We start from the raw sequence: 21,849 nt of genomic DNA on the forward strand, positions 1-21,849 counted from the left end.
AAAACTAACTATTTTGGTTTTTTTTTTCATTCTGTTGTTGCTTATGGCTCTACTTCTTCAATTCACATTTCATCTCTGCTGCATTTCCTGAAGAAATTTCTTCTGCTATACTCCGTGTTTTATCACCTCATCTCCATTAAGATATGTGTGTATTTTCCTGTCTTAACATAATTTCTGTGTTACCAGGTAGCTTGGAGTACCTCTTAACACATGATGTGGTTTTATTCCTTGATATTTAGGATAAGGCTTGAGATCCAAGCTAAATATGATTACTTCAGCAAGTCTAAGAAACAACTGTAAGATGCTATATATAAAGCTACATTTCATTTTCTGCTTCTTTGAATACAGAACTTGATAAATATTCAGTTTTCTGTGTCCAAAAATAACCTTGAATTGTATATGAAATTCCCTAGGACAAATTGAAGTATATGATTTTGGTCTTTTCATACTTACTAGCAGTATATTAAATAATGAGAATCATGGAATTTAAGAGTTAGAAGAGTTATTCCCTTAAGGGAACTGAGGCCAAGAGAGGAAATAACCTGCCCTGGGCACATGGCTGTGGCAGGGGCGGAATGAGAATCAAAGGCTTTTAATCCCCAGCCTGTTGTTGTTCTGCCATATTTATTCTAGCTCTAAGAAATAGTTTGAGTGTTTACTTGTATGCAAGCTTCCAGAAGACAGCTGGAATCTACTGGATTATTATCAGGAGTATATGCAAGGTCAATATACCATATAAAGGTTTTGGTATTGTTTACTAAAATCTTTGCAATTCTGATGTTTTACCCAGTTTATATTCTCTGTTCCACCTTATGAGCATAAAGCCACATTGTAATCTGGGATTGTATATTCAGATTCTCTCAAGGTACCCATTTATAGTATTACATCTTATCTAGGACAGTAGCCAGGATCTTTCATTCAGTGTGAACATACTATAATAGCTGTATGGAGAAGGTCATCAAACAAACAAACAAACATACCTGTTTGATTTTGCTAATTTAGGTGCCTTTGATATTATAACATTTCTGTTTAAGATAATTATACTATTTTGAATGGAAAAAAAAAAAAAGAAAATTTTTATCTTTTGAAACATGACTTAAAAGAATGTTAAATCATACTGATCAGTGTTGCTGTGCACGGTATAAACTTTAAAGACCTTGGAAATAATCTGAACTTAGCACCTTTGATATTGTCCCAATTGGATATGTAAAAATAATTCTGTAATGTTTCCAATTCCATATTTTAGATGATGTTTTTAAAATAGTTTTAGGCCAGCACAGTGTTTCCTGCTTGTAATCCCAGTGTTTTAGGGGAGGGCAAAGTTGGAGGATTACTTGAGCCCAGGAGTTCAAGGCTTCAGTGAGCTGTGATGACACTACTTCATTCCAGCCTGGGACAAGTGAGACCCTGTCTCCATTAAAAAAAAAAAAAAAAAAAAAGAGAGAGAGTTTTTTAAAAGTAACGTGTAATAAAAATAGAAGATTGGAAATCTCAGATTTAGCATTAAGAGAAGAGTTCTGTTATGTTTCTCTGATGTAATTTGCAATTTGCTTCTAGGAGTTTAACTAGTTTTTTTTCCCCCAAAACATTCCTTCAATGATTTTTTTGTTTGTTTGTTTGTTTGTTTGTTTGAGACAGAGTCTTGCTCTTGCTGCCCAGGCTGGAGTGTAATGGCATGATCTCAGCTCACTGCAACCTCTGCCTCCCGGATTCAAGTGATTCTCCTGCCTCAACCTCCCAAGTAGCTGGGATTACAGGCGTGTGCCACCAGGCCCGGCTAATTTTTTGTATTTTTAGTAGAGATGAGGTTTCACCATATTGGTTAGGCTGATCTGTCCTCCTGTCTCAGCCTCCCAAAGTGCTGGGATTACAGGCACCTGGCCTCCTTCAGTGATTCTTGATACTTAGTTGTAACTGAGATATCCAGATTTATTTTGGCAAGATATATTTAAATTTAAAGACCTTGAACTATCAAAATAAAGCCCTTGGTTTTCATTATGTTTTAAGTGCACATTTTAGAAAATAAAAACATTATGTTAATATCCTTAAAAATTTTTTTAGACTGTTTGCTGTCCCTTTTTAATTCTAATCTTCACAGTTTATAGGCAGTAGAAATTAAATGTTGGACATGCATGGCTTGAATTAACTCTTTCTCCAGGTCAAAGGACAAAACAGCATTGTCAGCAGTTTTTCTCCCCAACTGATCTTATTGCTGCATGCTCATAAATATACATGCAAAACATGTTTGTGGTAATTTTCCACTAAAATATTCTGATATAGTATGAAGATGCAATGTGTGTTTTCTGAAGTGTGTTTGCAAAATCTATAGTTGCACGTTTTAATGCCAACAAAGAAATTGGAACAGTCACAGAAATACGATACTAACAACTCTTTTTTTCCTTTTTAATTCTCTAGACATCATAAATGATAGTATGTTTTTGTAGTGAATATAGTAGTTTAGTACTACAACACAAGAGGGAATGTTGCCTATTTTATAATTAAAAACTAAATTTTGTAATGAATGCTGTAGCTCTAGCTACGAGCTTAATCAAGCCCATCTTGGAACTTTCATTTTAATATATATGCTGTCTAGGCCTTTACTAACCAATAAGTCTCTTAGAGATTGGCATTTCAAACACCTTTAAATGCCTTAGTAATATCAACCCATCAAATGAGCCTAATAATATATTAAGAAAATCTAATTTATTTTTATAAATTGTTACTTAAGCTGAATAAAATTCAAGAGAAAGAAAAAGTTTTTCTTCAACACAGGTAGAAATCAGAAATTAGAAAAACTATCATTACATCAGAAATTTAGATTGTCTTTTTAAAACAACTTGACTGGGCACGGTGGCTCATGCCTATAATCCTAGGACTTTGGGAGGCTGACGCAGGTAGTTTACCTGAGGTCAGGAGTTCGAGATCAGCCTGGCCAACATGGTGAAACCCCGTCTCTATTAACAATACAAAAATTCGCCAGACATGGTGGCGGGTGCCTATAATTCCAGCTACTCTGGAGGCTGAGGGCAGGAGAATCGCTTGAACCTGGGAGGTGGAGGTTTCAGTGAGCCGAGATGGCGCCATTGCCCTCCAGCCCAGGTGACAGAGGGACACTCCATCTCAAAAAAAAAACTTACTGGAAACAAAAGTGTAGAATGTATACAACACTTGGAATCTCAGAGAATTAGTTTTGAAGTCTGGGAGTCCATAGACCTGGCTTATACTGTGATTTTAGCAAGGTAAGACCTCTCTGGGCCTGTTTCTTCTCTGTAAATGGAAGAATTTAGACTCATGTCAAAGGTCATTCGGTTCCAAAATTCTATGAAATAAGTAGATGGGGGAAAAGTTAAAATATTTTAACTTGAAGTTTCTTTGGTGTTAATTAGCGGGTGGTAGAGAATTTAGGGAAAAAAAAAAGTTGGGTAGCTGGTATAGTTTGGAAGCAAATGTTAAGAAAGCAAAAAGTTTTGAAATTAATTCTTTGAGAAATAATAGGTTAAAGGGCCTTGCATTGAACTCCCTTTCCCAGTTCCTTCTCCACCAGTAGCCATCATTTCACTCAGTCTCTGCTCTGCTGTTCGTTGTTACACAGACTCAGTGTGTCCAGAGGTAACGAGCTTTTCTTCATAGTACACCGTGTGTGATATGTTTTCCACTGGCAAAGGGAGCTCTTAATTACTTAATAATTTTTAATCACATTTTTATTTCTGTGCTATATGCTGATTATTTTATCCAGTTTCCTCCTTGATTTTAAAAGAACGTACCTAAAGATGTTACCTTTTACTTTTTAAAATATGCTGTATTCTTTTGATTGCTTTTCTTTTTGTGTTTGAGACGGAGTCTGGCTCTGTCACCAGGCCAGAGTCAGTGGTGCAATCTCAGCTTACTGCAACCTCTGACTCCTGGGTTCATGTGATTCTCCTGCCTTAGCCTCCCATGTAGCTGGGATTACAGGCATGCACCACCACGCCTGGCTCATTTTTGTATTTTTAGTAGAGATGGGGTTTCGCCATGTTGGCCAGGAGGGTCCCAACCTCCTGCCCTTGTGATCCGCCCGCCTCAGTGTCCCAAAGTGCTGGGATTACAGGCGTGAGCCACCGCACCCGGCCTCTGATTGCTTTTAAAAGATATTATTAGTAGCTTTACTATTCTTACTGACTTCTAGGTAGACCAACCTATGAAAAGAGATGGAAAGTTTGTGAAAAGGAAGTTTTTCTCTTACTTTTTTCCTCAAAATGTAATTGCTTTTTGATCCTAAGCTCAGACTATTTAAAGTTAATTCTAGCATGGCTCTGCTTATATGTGGTCACCTGACATTTAACATATATTAACAGTACTTGGCACTCAGTCTCTCATTCTGCTTTCATGTAGTCAGCCATCGATGCCATTCTTTCTAAGTTACCTCGAAATTAACTGTCTTAGTTTTATCATACTTATGTTTTCATATGTTCTCCAGTTTATTAAAGCTCTTTGTTAATTGCTTTTCTCTTCTCTCTAGTTTCCAATCATATGTATGGTGACCATAGTTGCCTAATCAAAAATCAGGAAATTTGATGTAACAATGGATTTTTTTTTCCTTATGAACACTATTGTAAGATAGCAAAAAAACACACATTTAGCATTTAATGAAACACTTTTTTGAGAAGTACAGATTTGTTTACAGTATTTCTGATTTTGCCTGCCATATTTCTAATTCTTTCTAAACCTCTCTACTCTTGTTCCTAAACTTTTCCTAAAATTGGTTTCAAGTCTCAGGATCACTTCAACTCATGGAAGTTTTTATATCTAGAAATGAGTACATTATCACCATGGTAAAAGTAGTATCTATGTTAATAAATTATCTTACAGTGTTAAAATCAGAAATTATGTTTAAGCTCCTCAAAAAAAATCTATGACTAATTACCTAGTATATGCATTTGCATACACTTTTACAGAGAGCCATGAACTTTCTGCATATGTTCATTCTCTCATATCTATGAATGAATGTCGTTCCAAACATCAGGATCTCCAGATAGGGGTGTGAACGAGGACAGATCGATAGGCTCTAATTTATGGCATATTCCTCATTATAGAGTTCTCTGTTTCTTAAGCCAGTTCTGGTGGCAATGTATGCCAGTTTTATCTGAGAGCAAGCTCAGCCTTAGAGATCCCCAGGTAAAAATGTACTTTTTGGAGGAAAAGATATAAAAGGCATAAAATTCAAGTGGAGGAAATTCTGGGTTCTATGCAGCTTAGGGTCAGTTTCTATTGAAAAGGAAAAAGATGCTAAGGTTTTATTACTTTAAAATGCCGATAACATTTAATGCTTTTCACTAGGTTTCGGAAAAGTAAGTGTTTATATCCAGGAAGTCTTACATTTTTTCCAAAATATTTGTTAAAAATTTGCTAGCCAACACTCAGCTAAGTGCTAGATATACGTTACTGGATTAAACAGACATGGTTCCTACCCTTGTGAAGTTTACCAGGAATTAGCCTTTATTTCTCTTTTTTACCTCTATTGATGCTTCACAAATTATTTGTATGTTTGATTCTCATATTAACAGTAGTAAAGTGTCTGCTTTGTCTTCTGATTTTTTAAATGTTTCAGCAATGCCATTTTTTTAAATGTCTTTACTAACTGTAAATAAGAAAGTGATTGCCACTTTCTTTAATGTGACTCTTCACAGTATCTCCTGTGCCTTCAATGTCAATGGTTGTGACAAAAGCTTGTAGAGTTTTGCTTTTTGTAGATTTTATGCCATTGTCTATTTTCACCATATGCTTTCAGTGTCAAAGCAGCAGAGAGTTGTACTGAAGATGCTTTGTTGTGTTTTTTACCATGTAAAAAGATTTTTTCCAACCATAGCGTAACAGGATGTTGAATGACAGAGGTAATGTTTTTTTTTCTGCCATAAAGGCATAATTTCCACAGCCGGAATTATGCACGTCTGTGTGTTGGGAAAAGAGAGTTTTTACCATCTCCATGTTGAAAGTCCATGTGGCATGAGGAAATCTTTTCCCTTGTTTTTATTTTTGTTGTCGTTGATGTTGTTACTGTCTTTTTTTTTTTGGAAAAATTCATATTTTCACTCAAATAAGAAATATTTGCAATTGAAAAGTGCTCCAGTTAAACATCGATGGATAGAGCTTGCTTAGTTGTTTATCATTAGTGAAATTTTTCATCTGAATGTTTATTCACCACACTATGGAAAACATGGTCTTTCGATGTTTTTGATTCTTCATTGTTTTTAATTCACCAAAGTGTAATGTTTCTATCTCTAAGGAGTAGTAGACTTATGGTTTTTGTGAGGTATGTGTATGTCAGTTTTTGAAAATTGTGCTGTGTGTGCGCTCTCATGGTGTTTTGAAGTCATGACTTTTACCTCCTTTAAATGATAACATAATAATTCTTTTTTTAATAATTAAACTAATTTAGTAAATTCAAGATGGAGGCGCTTTCCTACTGATTATGCTTCCACCTCAGAAGATGAATTTGGATCAAACCGTAATTCCCCTAAACATACCCGTCTACGTACTTCTCCAGCCCTGAAAACCACTCGCTTGCAGAGCGCTGGATCAGCAATGCCTACTAGTTCTTCATTCAAGCACCGGATTAAAGAGCAGGAAGACTACATCCGAGATTGGACTGCTCATCGAGAAGAGATAGCCAGGTTGGTTTTCAGAACTTACCTTTAAGAACTGAAAATTTCTAAGAACGTTACAACTTGGTAACAGAGTTTAGCTTGTACTTCATTTGTACTAGTAGTCTAAGAACTGAAATCCACAGATAACTGTGAACTCTGTTTAGTCAGTAGTATTACTCTCTATCCAACTTTTTTCCTTTTTTTTCTATACCTGTGCCACTAACATATTGTAGAACTGATTTATTTTGACCTTTTCTCTCTCCCCTCTCCTCCCTTTTTAAGAGTTTCTTTTATAGATGGTGATAAGTAAGTATAACTTTGAAAGGGAGGCAGTATCAGATCTACATAATTAAGAACTGTGCAGGCAATTTATGGATTACTTTCCTTTAAACTTCCAAAGATGTAATAGTATACGTGTTAGAGATGTGGCTAATGCTCTCTGGAGAGAATTAGGGTAAGCAGATTTTCACTCATACTTTTATGAGCTCATTAAGTATGGTCAGTTCAACCCTTTAGTAAGTAAAACAAAATATGATTATTTTGAAGATTAAATAAATATGTCTATAGTAACTTTTAGATTTAGATTATGTACAAAAAATAAAATTTATGCTGCAGATGATTTTTAATTAATAACATAATTAATAACTTACTATGGCTGAACTTTGAAGAGAGATTATACTCAAGCAGATGTTATAGTACTTAAAATATAAGGATTTTTTGTTTAAAGTTTGTGAGATGTTAAATTTTATTGCACTATACCATTTGTTACCTAAACATTTTCACTGTGTACATACTAAGCTTACTTCTGTCTTTAAGACCTTAATCTTCAAGTTGTATACTTGAGAACATTATTAAAGAGTTTATACATAATATTTCATAGATGGTTTTAAAAAACAACAAAATTTTACTCTATCTTAATGTTCATCTTTTTTTTCTTTATTTCATTGACTTCTGTGAATTGTGTTTTTTCTGGCTCATTGGTTTGATGTTTAGTTTTTTATTTTTAAAGACTATTCACTTGTCATTGCTTTTATTCTTGGAGAAAACATGCCTTTCTAATCTCATTGTGCTGCTTGAAACATTTTTGCTTTAACATACAAATAGCTTTTTAGTAGAGTAATTACTGAAGCATTTTAAGCCAGTTGTTCTAGTTAGAGGAAAGGCATATATGTGCTTTGGCATCCATGGATCATTATGGGCCGACAAAATGCTTGTAGAGAGAGCAACTTGACACATTTTTTGTACTTCCAGGCTCAGCTAGCAACCACAGGTCTTACTCTTGTCTCATCATATTTCCCCTTCCCTTGAAAAAGACGTCCATATAAAGATCCAGTGGTGCCTGTATGTCTAGATGCCTCCTGGCAGGAGGCCTCCTCTCTCAAGCTCCCTCTACCCCAAACTAGAAAGACTAAAACCCTTCTTCTGAGCCAAATACACTTCCCTACCCTCAAATAAAAAAATAGTTGTAATACAAACAGAAGAGGGAATAAGGGTTATACACTGTATTTTCACTTGGTTCTATTTTGCTATGTGCATAGTGTTACTATTATCAATGTGTACTTTTTATTATCTATGGCAGGACTTTAAGGCCAGGCTATTTAACCTCCAGTGATGTTCATGCCTTATCCCTCTAGTTTGTCAGTAGCACTATGCTAATAAAACTTGACTTTGGGATTTTAATTTTTCAAGATACACTTTCCAGACATATATCTCAAAGCTAGAGAAGTGGGGTTTTTTTGTTTTATTTTATATGGAGAAAAAAGGAGGGTAGTGGAAGGAAGAAGGAAAAATACAAAATATGGAAGGAAATGTTGATATGTAATTTTCTATAGGGCAGTGATAAGTTTGCTTAGCGTGAGAAAATTCATTTTCAAATGGCTGTGAATCACAAACTAAGTAGAATATGAGAAATAATTTTATTTATTTACATGAACTACTACTGTCACCTAGAAGACTCCTGTGCTAAGAGCAATATTTGAAGAGTAGTAAAGACACTTTTATTTGAAAAATATAATAGTGAGTTTTAATGTATTATAAAAATGTTTTATGCTTTAGCATACTCTTTCTGTTTAGAATTTAGGACTATTTCACTTGATCAGCACTTTGTTAATCTTACATAGTAACTGTTTACCTGCATTTAAATTTAAAGCACAAAAGCAAGCTCCATTTAGAATATAAAGTATATAAGCGAGATATGGCATATTTGGTCTTCAGTTTGACGAGGGAAAGTTTCTTTCAGGTATCCCTGATGCATGTGCTTTGTTAGCTCCTGCCTCAGTTTCTCTGTTATGAATACAGATATTAACTTCCATCTAATAGGAATATAAGACATGATGCAGACTTTCATGAATATTAGGGTAAATAGAGCTATAATACCAGCTTTACAGATGACCAAATGAAATATATTTAACCAAAAAATTATACTGGATGATTATCTACAGTAACACCTCAAAGATAGTGCAGGTTTGGTTTCAGACCACTATAGTAAGGCAAATATCTCAATAAAGTAAGTCACATAATTTTTTTTGTTTCCTAGTGCATATAAAAATTATGTTCACACTATACTGTGTGCAGTAACACTGCTTCTTAAAAAAGTGTATATACCTAAACAAGTAAATATTTTAGTGCTAAAAACACCAGTGATCATCTGAGCCTTTAGTAAGTCATCAGCTTTTTGTTGGCATGGGGTCTTACATCCCTGCTGATGACTGCTGACTTATTTGAGGGTGGTGGTTGCTGAAGGCTGGGGTGACTGTGGCGATTTCTTGTTTTTTTTTTGAGACAGAGTCTCACTCTGTCGCCCAGGCTGGAGTGCAGTGGCACGATCTCGGCTCACTGCAAGCTCTGCCTCCCGTGTTCACGCCATTCTCCTGCCTCAGCCTCCCGAGTAGCTGGGACTACAGGTGACCGCCACCATGCCCAGCTAATTTTTTTGTATTTTTAGTAGAGACGAGATTTTACCGTGATAGCCAGGATGGTCTTGCTCTCCTGACCTCATGATCCTCCCACCTCGGCCTCCCAAAGTGCCGGGATTACAAGCGTGAGCCACCGTGCCTGGCTGCGATTTCTTAATTAAAATAAGACAGCAGTGAAGTCTGCCACATTGATTGACTCTTCCTTTGATGAAAGATTTCCTTGTAGCAATGCAATGCTGCTTGATAGCGTTTTACCCAGAGTAGAGCTTCTTTCGAAACTGCAGTCAGTCCTCCCGGACCCTGCCTCCGGCTTATCAACTGAGTTTATGTAATATTCTGAATCCTTTGTTGTCAAGTCAATAGTGCTCACAACAGCTTCACCAGGAGTAGATTCTATTGCAAGATACCACTTTCTTTTCCCATCCAGAAGAAGCAGCTTCTCATCTGTTAATGTTTTATCATGAGATTGCAACAATCCAGTCCCATATTCAGGCTCCACTTGTACCTCTAGTCCTTCTAGTGCTCTTGCTGTTTCCACCATATCTACAGTGACTTCCTCCACTGAAGTCTTGAACCCTCAAAGTCATCTATGAGGGTTGGAATCAGTTTCTTCCAAACTCCTGTTAATCTTGATATTTTTACCTCCTCTATGAATCACTAATGTCCTTAATGGCATATAGAATGGTGAATCCTTTCCAAAAGATTTTCAGTTTACTTTCTCCAGATATATTAGAGGAATCATTACCTATGACAGCTATAGTCTTGCAAAATGTATTTCTTAAATAAAGGAATACATTTTCTGCTTAGAAGACAAAAATGGGCCAGGCGCAGTGGCTCACACCTGTAATCCCAGCACTTTGGGAGGCCGAGGCAGGCAGATCACGAGGTCAGGAGATCAAGACCATCCTGGCTAACACAGTGAAACCCCATCTCTACTAGAAATAGAAAAAAATTATCTGGGCACGGTGGTATGCGCCTGTAATCCCAGCTACTCGGGAGGCTGAGGCAGAAGAATCGTTTGAATCTGGGAGGCGGAGATTGCAGTGAGCCGAGATTGTGCCACCGCACTTCAGCCTGGGACAGAGCGAGACTCTACCTCAACAACAACAAAAAGTCAAAATGACTCCTTGATCCATGGGCTGCAGAATGGATATTAGCAGGCATGAAAACAACACTAATCCCCTTGTACATCTCAGTCAGAGCTCTTAGGTAGCCAGGTACATTGTCCATGAGCAGTAATATTTTGCAAGTAATCTTTTTTTTCTGAGCAGTTTGTCTCAACAGTGGGCTTAAAATATTTAGTAAACCACACTGTTAAATATGCCGTAATCCAGGCTTTATTGTTCCATGTGTAGAGCACAAGCAGAGTAGATTTAGCATAATTCTTAAGGGCCCTATGACTTTTGGAATGGAAAATGAGCGTTGGCTTCCAACATAAAGTCACCAGCTACATTAACCCCTAACAAGAGAGTCAGCCTGTCCTTCGAAGCTTTGAAGCTGGGCATTGTCTTCTCTCTGGCTATGAAAGTCCTAGATGGCATCTTCTTCCAATAAAAGGCTGTTTTATCAACATTGAAAACCAGTTGTTATTATAACCACCTTAATCGGTTATCTCAGCTAGATCTTCTGGATAACTTGCTACAGCTTCTGTATCAGCACTTGCTGCTTCTCTGTGCACTTTTATGTTAAGGGGATGGTTTTGTTCCTCAAGCCTCATGAACCGACCTCTGCAAACTTTTCTTTTGCAGTTTCCTCACCTCTGTCAGCATTCACAGAGTTGAAGAGAGTTCGGGTTTTGCTCTGGATTCGTTTGGCTTAAGGGAATGTTGTGGCTGTTTTGATCTTCTATCCGGACACTCAGACTTTGTCCATATCAGCATTAGGCTATTTAGGCTGTTTTGCTTTCACATCATCCCTGTGTTCACTAGAGTAGCACTTTTAGTTTACTTCAAGAACTTTCCCTGTGCATCCACAACTTGGCTGTGTGGCACAAGAGGCCTAGCTTTTGATGGTTGCTGGAATAGTAAGGCAGAATTTAAAATGGTTCCATGGTTGATCAGATGGGAGATTGGTGAGAGTAGGGAACCCAGAAGGTATGGAAAAAGAAGATAGGTTGTATTTTGGTCATACTGACACCAAGATGCCTAAAGGATAGCCCTGTGAAAAAATCTAGCAGACAGTTGAACCGTGGCTGTGAAACAGGAAGCCGTGAGAGCTAGACTCATCGATGTAGAGTCATTCGCAAAGAGTAAATACTTGGAGCCAGTAAATGGTGTCACCAGGGAATGGTGAGGGAGCTGCAAATGCAGCTGAACTCTGAGATAACCTCAGTGACAGGGATGCAGTGTAGCTGAATGGTGAAGAATATGGACTGTGGACTCAGACCATATTCTTGTTCTGAGATTCAAACCCAACTCGACCACAAGGTCTGTGACCCTGGGTGAGTTAACTGTGCTCTAGTGATCTCATCTGGAAAATGGACTTAATGGTGCCAACCTGAGAGAGGTGACAAGTTGATGCAAATACTTAACCTAGTGCTTGACATATAGTCAGTAGTCAATAAATGTTAGTTATATTTAAGAGGGATACAGAGAAAACAGTGGTTTATGATTATAGTTAGAACTTTATTTGGAGTTTTCAATTTTCTGTAGATCTCACATATTTAAATTTATGAGAATCCAGATATACTTGGAATTTCAGAATCAGCATTACATTCCTACAGTTTATAAAATGCTAGGCTTACCTTATTTGTGCTTAAGAATCCTAGCCAATGCTTTGTTCAGATTTTCAGTCCAAACTTAATTATTACAAATGTTTTTGTCCTCTTAGTAAAAACAGTGGTATGTAAGTGGCTTATTTTTTAATATTAAAGTGATCATTAAATAGATGTGTCGGCTGGGCGCGGTGGCTCACGTTTGTAATCCCAGCACTTGGGAGACCAAGGCGGGCAGATCGCCTGAGGTCAGGAGTTCGAGACCAGCCTGGGCAACATGGTGAAACCCCATCTCTACTAAAAATACAAAAATTAGCTGGGTGTGGTGGTGGGTGCCTGTAATCCCAGCTACTCGGGTGGCTGAGGCAGGAGAATTGTTGAAACTCGGGAAGCAGAGGTTGCAGTGAGCCGAGATCGCACCACTGTACTCCAGCCAGGGTGACAGAGTGAGACTCTGTCTAAAAAAAAATAAATGTATCACAGAACACCTATCAGTCCCATTCCCTGGTTTGTTGACCCCAAATGAAACTCACTTGGCATTGTAAGACAAAAAGCTTTTATTATTACTGAGTCTTTTACACATAATTTTATTAGTGAAATTCAAGTAAAAAGAATACTGATCAAATTCTTTGAAAACATTTTAAAATAGGACTATGGTTTATGTTTTTCAAGCCTAAAATATTTGCAGTTACAGTTATGAATGAGTGGTAATCTTAACAGTAAAAAACCAAATTACTTGTAATTTTAATACATTATTAAAAGCTTTGTGCTTTTATTGTTTGTTTTGTTGGTAGGAACCAATTTAGTTGTCAGAATTAAATGGTATGGGTTTTCTTATTGTATATAAGGTAATATAATGCTTTTCTGTGTATTGCAATTTAGCTAACAAGTCTTTAATTATAATATAATTGAAGGATATACTACATTTGGAGTTGTGAGTGGAGGTGAGCTTTGATAATACCAAAATGTTTTTTGTTTTGGAGAAAATATTATGGAAATGAAAACTACCTTAATCAAGGAATAAGGCATATCTGCTAAGTCAGTTTTAAGACATAATTTATTGATTCATAATATCTAAAGTCTAGGCCCTGTTATTTTGTTGGGCTACTCAGATCCAAAGAGCAAGAGTAGGGAAATAAATCATCTGCCCATAGGTTCAGATGACAATGATTCTTCAATTTCTCTGTAGTTTCCCACATTTCCTAAAACTTCATTATTCCTTGCTCATAGTCTCTACCCGGGTTTCTAAAAATATTCTGGCTATCTCGAGTCTTGTTTATTAAGTACTTTCCTGTCAGATGACATCAGACCATCTTCTTTTAACTTACTGATTTTGTCATTGGTGGAGATAGCGTGGGTTTGCTAAAACCTGCAAAGTTACCCTCTTAATTACCTCTTTATTTGCGACTTTCTCTGCTTATTTGAAGCACATTCATAAGTCTAGTTTCGAGACTAGAATCTTTCTACATTTTACCAAATGTAACTTATCTGTAGTGATAAACATTTCATTGACAATAATTTGAGGTGCCTTAAAAAAAATTAAATCCCTGTCTCTTGATAGCTAGTAGACTCCATGTACTTTGTTCGAACTCTGCTTTTGTAATCAGGTCACTCATTAAATTGCTCTTGCTGCCCAAAAGAAACCTCCAATTTCAATTCATTATTATCCCATCCTAAACCTTTTGTGGCTCAGAGTAACTCTGTCCCAGTTCTCCATACTTTTGTTGCATAAAGAATGGGGTTTGCCAAATTTTTTTCGTTAAGGTCTTCTATTATTGAATCACAATGCCACTAACGTCTAATAAATTAACTGACAGTTTCCACTAATGGAAGAGAAAGATCTTTCCTTTTCATTAGGAGACTTTTTTGTGAACCTTCCTTATAGTTGATATGTAAGTCAAATATGTGAGTTAATCGATACATAAATTAATCTTTAAGCCTCTTGACTGAACTTTTTATTCTTTATTGTACAGTGAGATCATGAAATCATTCATAACCATTGCTTTGTAAATACCAAATAAATTTTTAAAATTATTTTATTTTGAGACAGTCTCACTCTGTCACACAGGCTGGAGTATAGTGGCACGATATCAGCTCACTGCCACCTCTGCCTCCCAGGTTCAAGCAATTCTCGTGCCTCAGCATCCCGAGTAGCTGGGATTACAGGTGCATACCACCACGCCTGGCTAATTTTTTTGTATTTTTAGTGGAGATGGGGTTTCACCGTGTTGGCCAGACTGGTCTCGAACTCCTGACCTCAGGTGATCCGCCCACATCGGCTTCCCAAAGTGCTAGGATTACAGGGGTAAGCCACCACGCCCAACTGATACCAAATAAATTTTGTTGAATAAATAATGCCTGGAGTCTTCCCAAATTTGTCTGTGTCTCCTTTGTTTTTTGTTGTTGTTTTGTTGGATTTTTTTCTTCTTCTTTTTTTTTTTTTTTTTTTGAGACAGAGTCTCACATTCTTTTGCGCAGGCTTCGGTATAGTGGCGTGATCATGGCTCACTGCAACTTCCACCTCCCAGGTTCAAAGGATTCTCCTGCCTCAGCCTCCCGAGTAGCTGGGACTACAGGCGCCGCCACCATGCCTGGCTGATTTTTGTATTTTTAATAGAGACAGGGTTTCACCATGTTGGCCAGACTGGTCTTGAACTCCTGACCTCAAGTGATCCACCTGCCTCAGCCTCCCAAAGTGCTGAGATTACAGGTGTGAGCCACTGTGCCTGGCCTCTTTTGTTTTTTAAAAGAAATCTAGCTCATTATCAGTAGGCCGTGAATAGTTTAAATGCTTAAGATTCCAATTTGAAAATTTTTAAGTCAAACTCTAAAGATTTTTACATAGCTCATTTTCAAAGTCATGGTTTAAAATACAGAACTCATGTGAATGACATTTCTAGGAAACCTTAGGTGAATTTCTTAGGATCAGCTTGAGCTGTTTACAATGGTAACACATCTGTATGAAAGGCATGTCAAGAAGAACTGAAGATCAGATGTGGCTTTACCACAAGCCAGAGGCTGTATTAAAATTAGGTGCTGTCTAATAAAAAAGAAAGAAGAGATCCAGTTAATGACAGAATCGCATAAATGTGGTTATGTTCATTGCTTTTAACTGCTGAGAAAAATAATCTTGAATGATGGGCCAAAACCAGGAAAAGCCTTCAGGGGAAAATGTAGTTATAAGTATTTACAAGGCATGTACATTTTTTAAAATTACAGCCTTATCACATTAAAGCCTCATCTGGGTACTTTTTTGTATGCCAAAAACAAGTACTGTATTTTTATTTGTAGGCAGTGTAGTAATAAGAATTCTGTCTTTTATTTGAGATAGAATTTCCAAGTATCTATTTGACCTTACTAAGCGTTCGTGCTGCGTAGCCAGTGATACTGAGCATTCCATCTGGATTGCCTCTAGACAGGGGATTCACAGTTGGTCTTTACTGGTTAGGGAACATCTAGAACTTTTTGCTCATACACAAAGTAAAAACCTTATATGTCCTATTTTATAGGTCCAGTTGGTGCCAGCATTCATGTACTTCTAGCTTGACTTTTTACCCCCTCTGTGTGCTATTACAGGGTCTCTTACAAGTGTACTTTTTCCTGCGTTGTATAAGCAATGAGAATTTTAAATGAAATGAAGTGAATTTGCTAATATCTCAGGTTTTTTTTTTTTTCCTTCCCGTGCCTTGTAAACCTTAAACCACTATACTTGTTCTATTTGAGGTGCAGGGGAGAGCGTGAGTGAGCTAATCACTTAGAAGGAAAAATGCAAGCTAAACCAAATCCTTAATGAAACAACATTTGTTTTTACCTATGGAAATAAAAAACTTTTTAGCCACATGCTTATGAATTTTTACTTTATACTTACCTTTGAAGTTTTGGGGCCCGATACAGGATCCTTGACTCAGCAAAAATAATACGGCTCTTTATTATTTGGCTGACTGGCTTTTATACCATTGCAAGGAGTTGGGAGGGAGAGGGACCACTAATTTCTTCTCTGTTCTTCCCGTATCTCATTACCATGATCTCTATTCAGATTCAAAGTTTCCCTGGTGCATCCTATTATCAATCATATTTTTTATGAATCGCTGACCATATTTGCCACTGTTGGGGAGGCCAAAAAAAACCTGAAACACAGAGCCTATGTTCTAAACGGGTTCATAATTGATACAAGGATTAAAAGCTAATTCCTGTCATTCTTACAACTTTGCATCCTCATAGCTTAGCTCCCACTTACAAGTGAGAACATGTGGTGTTTGATTTTCCATTCCTGAGTTACTTCACTTAGAATAATTGACCTTAGACTTTTTTTCCTTATATTTTCTTTTTCCAGCTTTCCTGAGTACCTTTCAGTTGATATCCCCTTTTTCCTCTTTTTTTTTTTTTTTAATTTAAGTTCTAGTGTACATGTGCACAACATGCAGGTCTGTTACATATGTATACATGTGCCATGTTGGTGTGCTGCACCCATTAACTCATCATTTACATTAGGTATATCTCCTAATGCTATCCCTTCCCTCCCCCCTCCCCACAATAGGCCCTGGTGTGTGATGTTCCCCTTCCTGTGTCCAAGTGATCTCATTGTTCATTTCCCACCTATGAGTGAGAACATGCGGTGTTTGGTTGTCTGTTCTTGCGATAGTTTGCTAAGAAGATGGTTTCCAGCTGCATCGATGTCCTACAAAGGACACAAACTCATCCTTTTTTGTGGCTGCATAGTATTCCATGATGTATATGTGCCACATTTTCTTAATCCAGTCTGTCACCGATGGACATTTGGGTTGATTCCAAGTCTTTGCTATTGTGAATAGTGCCGCAATAAACATACGTGTGCATGTGTCTTTATAGCAGCATGATTTATAATCCTTTGGGTATATCCCCAGTAATGGGATGGCTGGGTCAAATGATATTTCTAGTTCTAGATCCTTGAGGAATCGCCGCACTGTTTTCCACACATCTACAGCCATCTGATCTTTGACAAACCTGACAGAAACAAGAAATGGGGAAAGGATTCCCTATTTAATAAACGGTGCTGGGAAAATTGGCTAGCCCTTTTTCGTCTTACAAAACTTTTTTTTTCTTACTAAACTCTTCTAGATTGTGTGGAAATCATGAGCTTTTCTGCAACGACCCTTAAATGTCTGTCCTTAAACTCTTTTTACATTTTAACACTTCTGGTCATTTACAAACTAGACTAAATTATTTCTTAAAAGCTGAGTCATTACAGTTATGATCTCTTAGCCAATGTTAAAGTAACAGGAGGTTTGACTTGCTGTCATTAGCTTTGGTTTTAGGATTCTAAAGCTAGTATACTTCATGAATAGCCAACCAGTTGCTTTTTTCCAGTAATGTCAAAGGAAACTTAATTCCAGTGGTTCATGTGTGTATCCTCTGGAAAGTTTTACATGTAAAAACTTTTGAAAACTAATGTGCTATTAAAAAGTAGGGCAAATTTTTGGCTGGGCACAGTGGTTCACGCCTGTAATCCCAGCACTTTGGGAGACCAAGATGGGCAGATCACAAGGTCAAGAGATCAAGACCATCCTGTTCAGCATGGTAAAACTCCATCTCTTCTAAAAATACAAAAATTAGCTGGGCGTGGTGGCGCATGCCTGTAATCCTGGCTACTCTGGAGGCTGAGGCAGGAGAATCGCTTGAACCCAGGAGGCAGAGGTTGCAGTGAGCTGAGATCGTACCACTGCACTCCAGCCTGGCAACAGAGTGAGAGTCCATCTCAAAAAATAATAATAAATAAGGCAAATTTTTAAATAGCTAATTTAAAACAATATTTTGTTGGCAGTTTAAATCAGTAAAGTATGATAGTTTGTTTCTATTGTGGTTGTAATGATATATAATCTTGCAAAGATTGTATGTTTAGTTGGGTATGCATATCACGAGAACTGTAGTTTTTAATATATCCTTTAATCTTCCAATATACCCAAAATGTACAATTATTTTTGCCAGTGTACAGCCTTTCAGTGAAAAAAAAGTGTTATGACTGAGATAGTTTACATAGAAAAATTACAAACTTTGTGACTTAAAGTACATTTATCATGTTATCTCACCTTTTTTTCTTAAATAATGCATACTTCTACAGAATTGTTGAAACTGAGTCAGTGGTTCTGACACTCGGGAAAACATAAAGACTGGACTAATGTTAGAGAACTGAACCCTTAGTTTCTGTTTTGTTCCTTTGGTGCTATTTTCTTATCTAAATTTTGTAATAAAGTGGAATTAAATGTTAAAATATCAATTAGGTTTTCAAATCAACAATATATGTTGTGTATACATTGAGAATTGCTCATTTTAATACATATTTTACCGTATCACATGTGGAGATTGCTGTTGTCCATGTTTTTTCTAATTAATTTATACTATTTTCCACAAATATTAGAAACTTCATTGTACAGATCATCTGCATAAAAAAACTTTAATGAAAAATAGTGTTTTGGATACACTGATGCTTATCTGTATTTTATCTCATTAAGCTTCATTATTCTGTTTCTCATCTTAGTTCATTTATTTTGGGGAATTGCAAGGATTTGCTATATTATATAAGGGAACACTTTAAACACATTTTCAAAAGAATCACATCAACAGTTAATATGTTTTTAAAAATTATATATGGAGCGATCATGTGAGATATAGCATGGCATAGTGAAAAGATTTATGGCACTTAACTATTTGTGACCTTGGCCAAAAAAATGGTCACGTCTTCTTCTGTGTCTCATTTTCCTTATCTGGAAAACAAGATGATTAATACTTCTCTTACAGAGTGGTGGTGGGAATTAAATGAGTTGAGGAATATGAAGCTGCTTTGTAATGTACTCATTATATTATAAGGGTGCCTTCTATTTATTCTAAGCTTCATGAGGACAAGGACCCTTTCTGCTTCTTCATTGTTGTAGTATTTAAGACTTAGCACAGTGCCTGGCACATAATAAGGAATCAGTAAATATTTGTTGGTGTTTTTCCTACCTTTTTGTGTTGATAAATAAATGAGGAATTAACTGTCATTTCTTACAAAGTTTATATATTGACCATAAATTGCTTCTGTTGGTCCATAACTTCAACCTAGTTCTCTTTTTAAATCTAAATTTTTATGTAATTACTAATGTGCTTGAAAGTCTTTCAAACTTACATTTTTCGTAAGTTAAAAAAAACGTTACTTTAAGCCAGGCACATGTCTGTAATCTTAGCTATTTGGGAGGCTGAGGTCGGAGGACTGCTTGAACTCAGGAGTTCGAGACCAGCCTGGGCAATATAGCCAGACCTCCTAGGCTCTTTCTTTTTTTTTTAAGTTACTTTTTATTTCCTTTGGATTTTGAAGTTGCAGAAACTTTCACATATACTTTTAATAATATTCTGTCATTCCAAAACCTTTTCTGTGGAAATAGCCACATTGAGTTTATGGGCAGTGGATGCAACTTGGAAAACGTTAATATCTTACTGAAACGAAATGTTTCTCAAAAAACAGGAATATCAGTGGTAGGTTTTGTAAGTTTCTCCCTCTTAAAAAAAAAATCTAAAAGAAAAATCTGTTTTCCCCTTTGATTATCACTGGTAACAGTTACTTAGTTCTTCAGTCCATGTAGGTAAAAATACAAATGGCTTTATGGAAATGAGCACTAAAGCTTGGATCCGGTCCTGCCTTAGCTACGTCTAAATATGTGATCATGAGCAAGCCATTCAGGTTCTCTGAGATTGTGATAAAGTCAGATAAATCCTACCACAAAAGAACTTGGTGGGCCTCAAGTGACATAACATGTACTAGAAAGTGCTGTGCAGTGACATAACATGTACTAGAAGGTGCTGTGCAGTGACATAACATGTACTAGAAGGTGCTGTGCAGTGACATAACATGTACTAGAAGGTGCTGTGCAGTGACATAACATGTACTAGAAGGTGCTGTGCAGTGACATAACATGTACTAGAAGGTGCTGTGCAGTGACATAACATGTACTAGAAGGTGCTGTGCAGTGACATAACATGTACTAGAAGGTGCTGTGCAGTGACATAACATGTACTAGAAGGTGCTGTGCAGTGACATAACATGTACTAGAAGGTGCTGTGCACAGTGTGAAGTGCTCTACTGAAGAGTGCGGAGTTCTTAATTTCTTGGTACTGTAGACCCCTTTGGCCATCTTGTGAAGCTTGTAGAGCCCTTCTGAGGTGTGAACATAAAAGAATTACAAAGAAATCCAATTATATTGAAATTCAGTTATGAAAATGTTTGAAAGTAGTAGAGTAATTTATGGTTCTTTATTAACATTAAATAAAATGTTATTGTTGTGTGTTTAATGACTTCACTAATTTTGAAGTAGTGATGACTGTAAATGATGTTTTAAGATACCTGTAGCAACTATAATGTGATCTCTGTTGATGACAAAAATCACCAGTATTGCTAATACCACTGTGGTTTGTTGCCTGTATTTATAATTGAAAGAAATGCTAAACGTCACTTAGAGGTTAGTGAAAATGATATTGTAATTGTTTTTTCTCATTTAAGTTCATGAACTCCTTGAATTCTATCCATTATTCCCCAAGTTTAAGAACCCCTGTGATATATTAATGCTAGTCATTAACACTAACAGTGTATGTTAAGGGCATATCTCTACTCAAGGGTATTTAAAGTACATTTATCAAGGTGATGTCTTGTAGGTTATTTGGAGTTTAGTTTCATCAATCTTAATTTTGGAATTAAGGTTTAAGAGTTTGATTATATTAACTATAAAATAGTTAATAGTTAATTTGGGGTACAAATATTTAATTAGATATACAACTTACATGACTGATTATCTCAAAAATGATTGTTTCTAGAGCTGTTTATTTAAAAGGGATTAAACTTCTTTTCTAAAATTATTACCAGGATCAGCCAAGATCTTGCTCTCATTGCTCGGGAGATCAACGATGTAGCAGGAGAGATAGATTCAGTGACTTCATCAGGCACTGCCCCTAGTACCACAGTAAGCACTGCTGCCACCACCCCTGGCTCTGCCATAGACACTAGAGAAGAGGTAGGAGATCTTCATGGAGAAATGCATAAGGTTCTTTCTTTTCTTTATTTCTTTTGCTTTTAGCTTTTTGCTTAGTTTATTTTAGTTATGTCCACCCTCCCTGTTTGCATGAAGCTCTGCATTTTCCAACTTTGCTTTAACAGTTTATTTTATGTTTTTGTAACAAAACTAGTGAAGGCTAACATTTGGTCTACTATTAACATGAAGCTGGAAAATTCTTTAGAAACAGCATTTTGCCTGCTAATTCTTGGTCCATAGGTTCACTTGAAACGTGAATATAAATGGTACCTTGAAAAGCAACCCAAAATTTGATAAATGATTGTATAAAGTTTCTATAAAGTTTGACTATGAAAATGCTCCAATTAAAAGTATTTTCATTGCTAGTTATCTAGAAGATACTCCGATAACAAAGAAAGAGAAAAATCCTACAGTTTCACTGCTTTAATAATTCTTTTGATAAATACCCATATACTTAAAGATATTTTGAAAAATTGAAATATGTATGTAATATACACACATACAAATACATATTCAGAACATTTTTATAAAGTCTGGAATACAAGTTAGCATATATAGACTAT

The 21,849-nt window shown here is 36.4% G+C and overlaps 1 protein-coding gene across 18 annotated transcripts in view; it reads left to right on the forward strand.

The window, feature by feature from the left end:
- Window positions 1-21,849, forward strand: part of CEP170 (centrosomal protein 170) — a 129,618-nt gene that overhangs the window by 90,459 nt on the left and 17,310 nt on the right. For 4 of the 18 annotated variants that reach the window (XM_015127526.3, XM_077998185.1, XM_015127551.3 and 1 more), the window contains 2 exons: window positions 6,416-6,650; window positions 21,121-21,298. In XM_015127526.3, the coding sequence (XP_014983012.2) occupies window positions 6,416-6,650; window positions 21,121-21,298 (413 nt within the window). The remainder of the gene's footprint in view (window positions 1-6,415; window positions 6,651-21,120; window positions 21,299-21,849) is intronic. The other 14 variants (XM_015127542.3, XM_077998187.1, XM_001091819.5 and 11 more) reach the window with 5 other exon arrangements.

The sequence above is a fragment of the Macaca mulatta genome, chromosome 1 (genome assembly GCF_049350105.2).
Source record: "Macaca mulatta isolate MMU2019108-1 chromosome 1, T2T-MMU8v2.0, whole genome shotgun sequence".
NCBI classification, from domain to species: Eukaryota; Metazoa; Chordata; class Mammalia; order Primates; family Cercopithecidae; genus Macaca; species Macaca mulatta.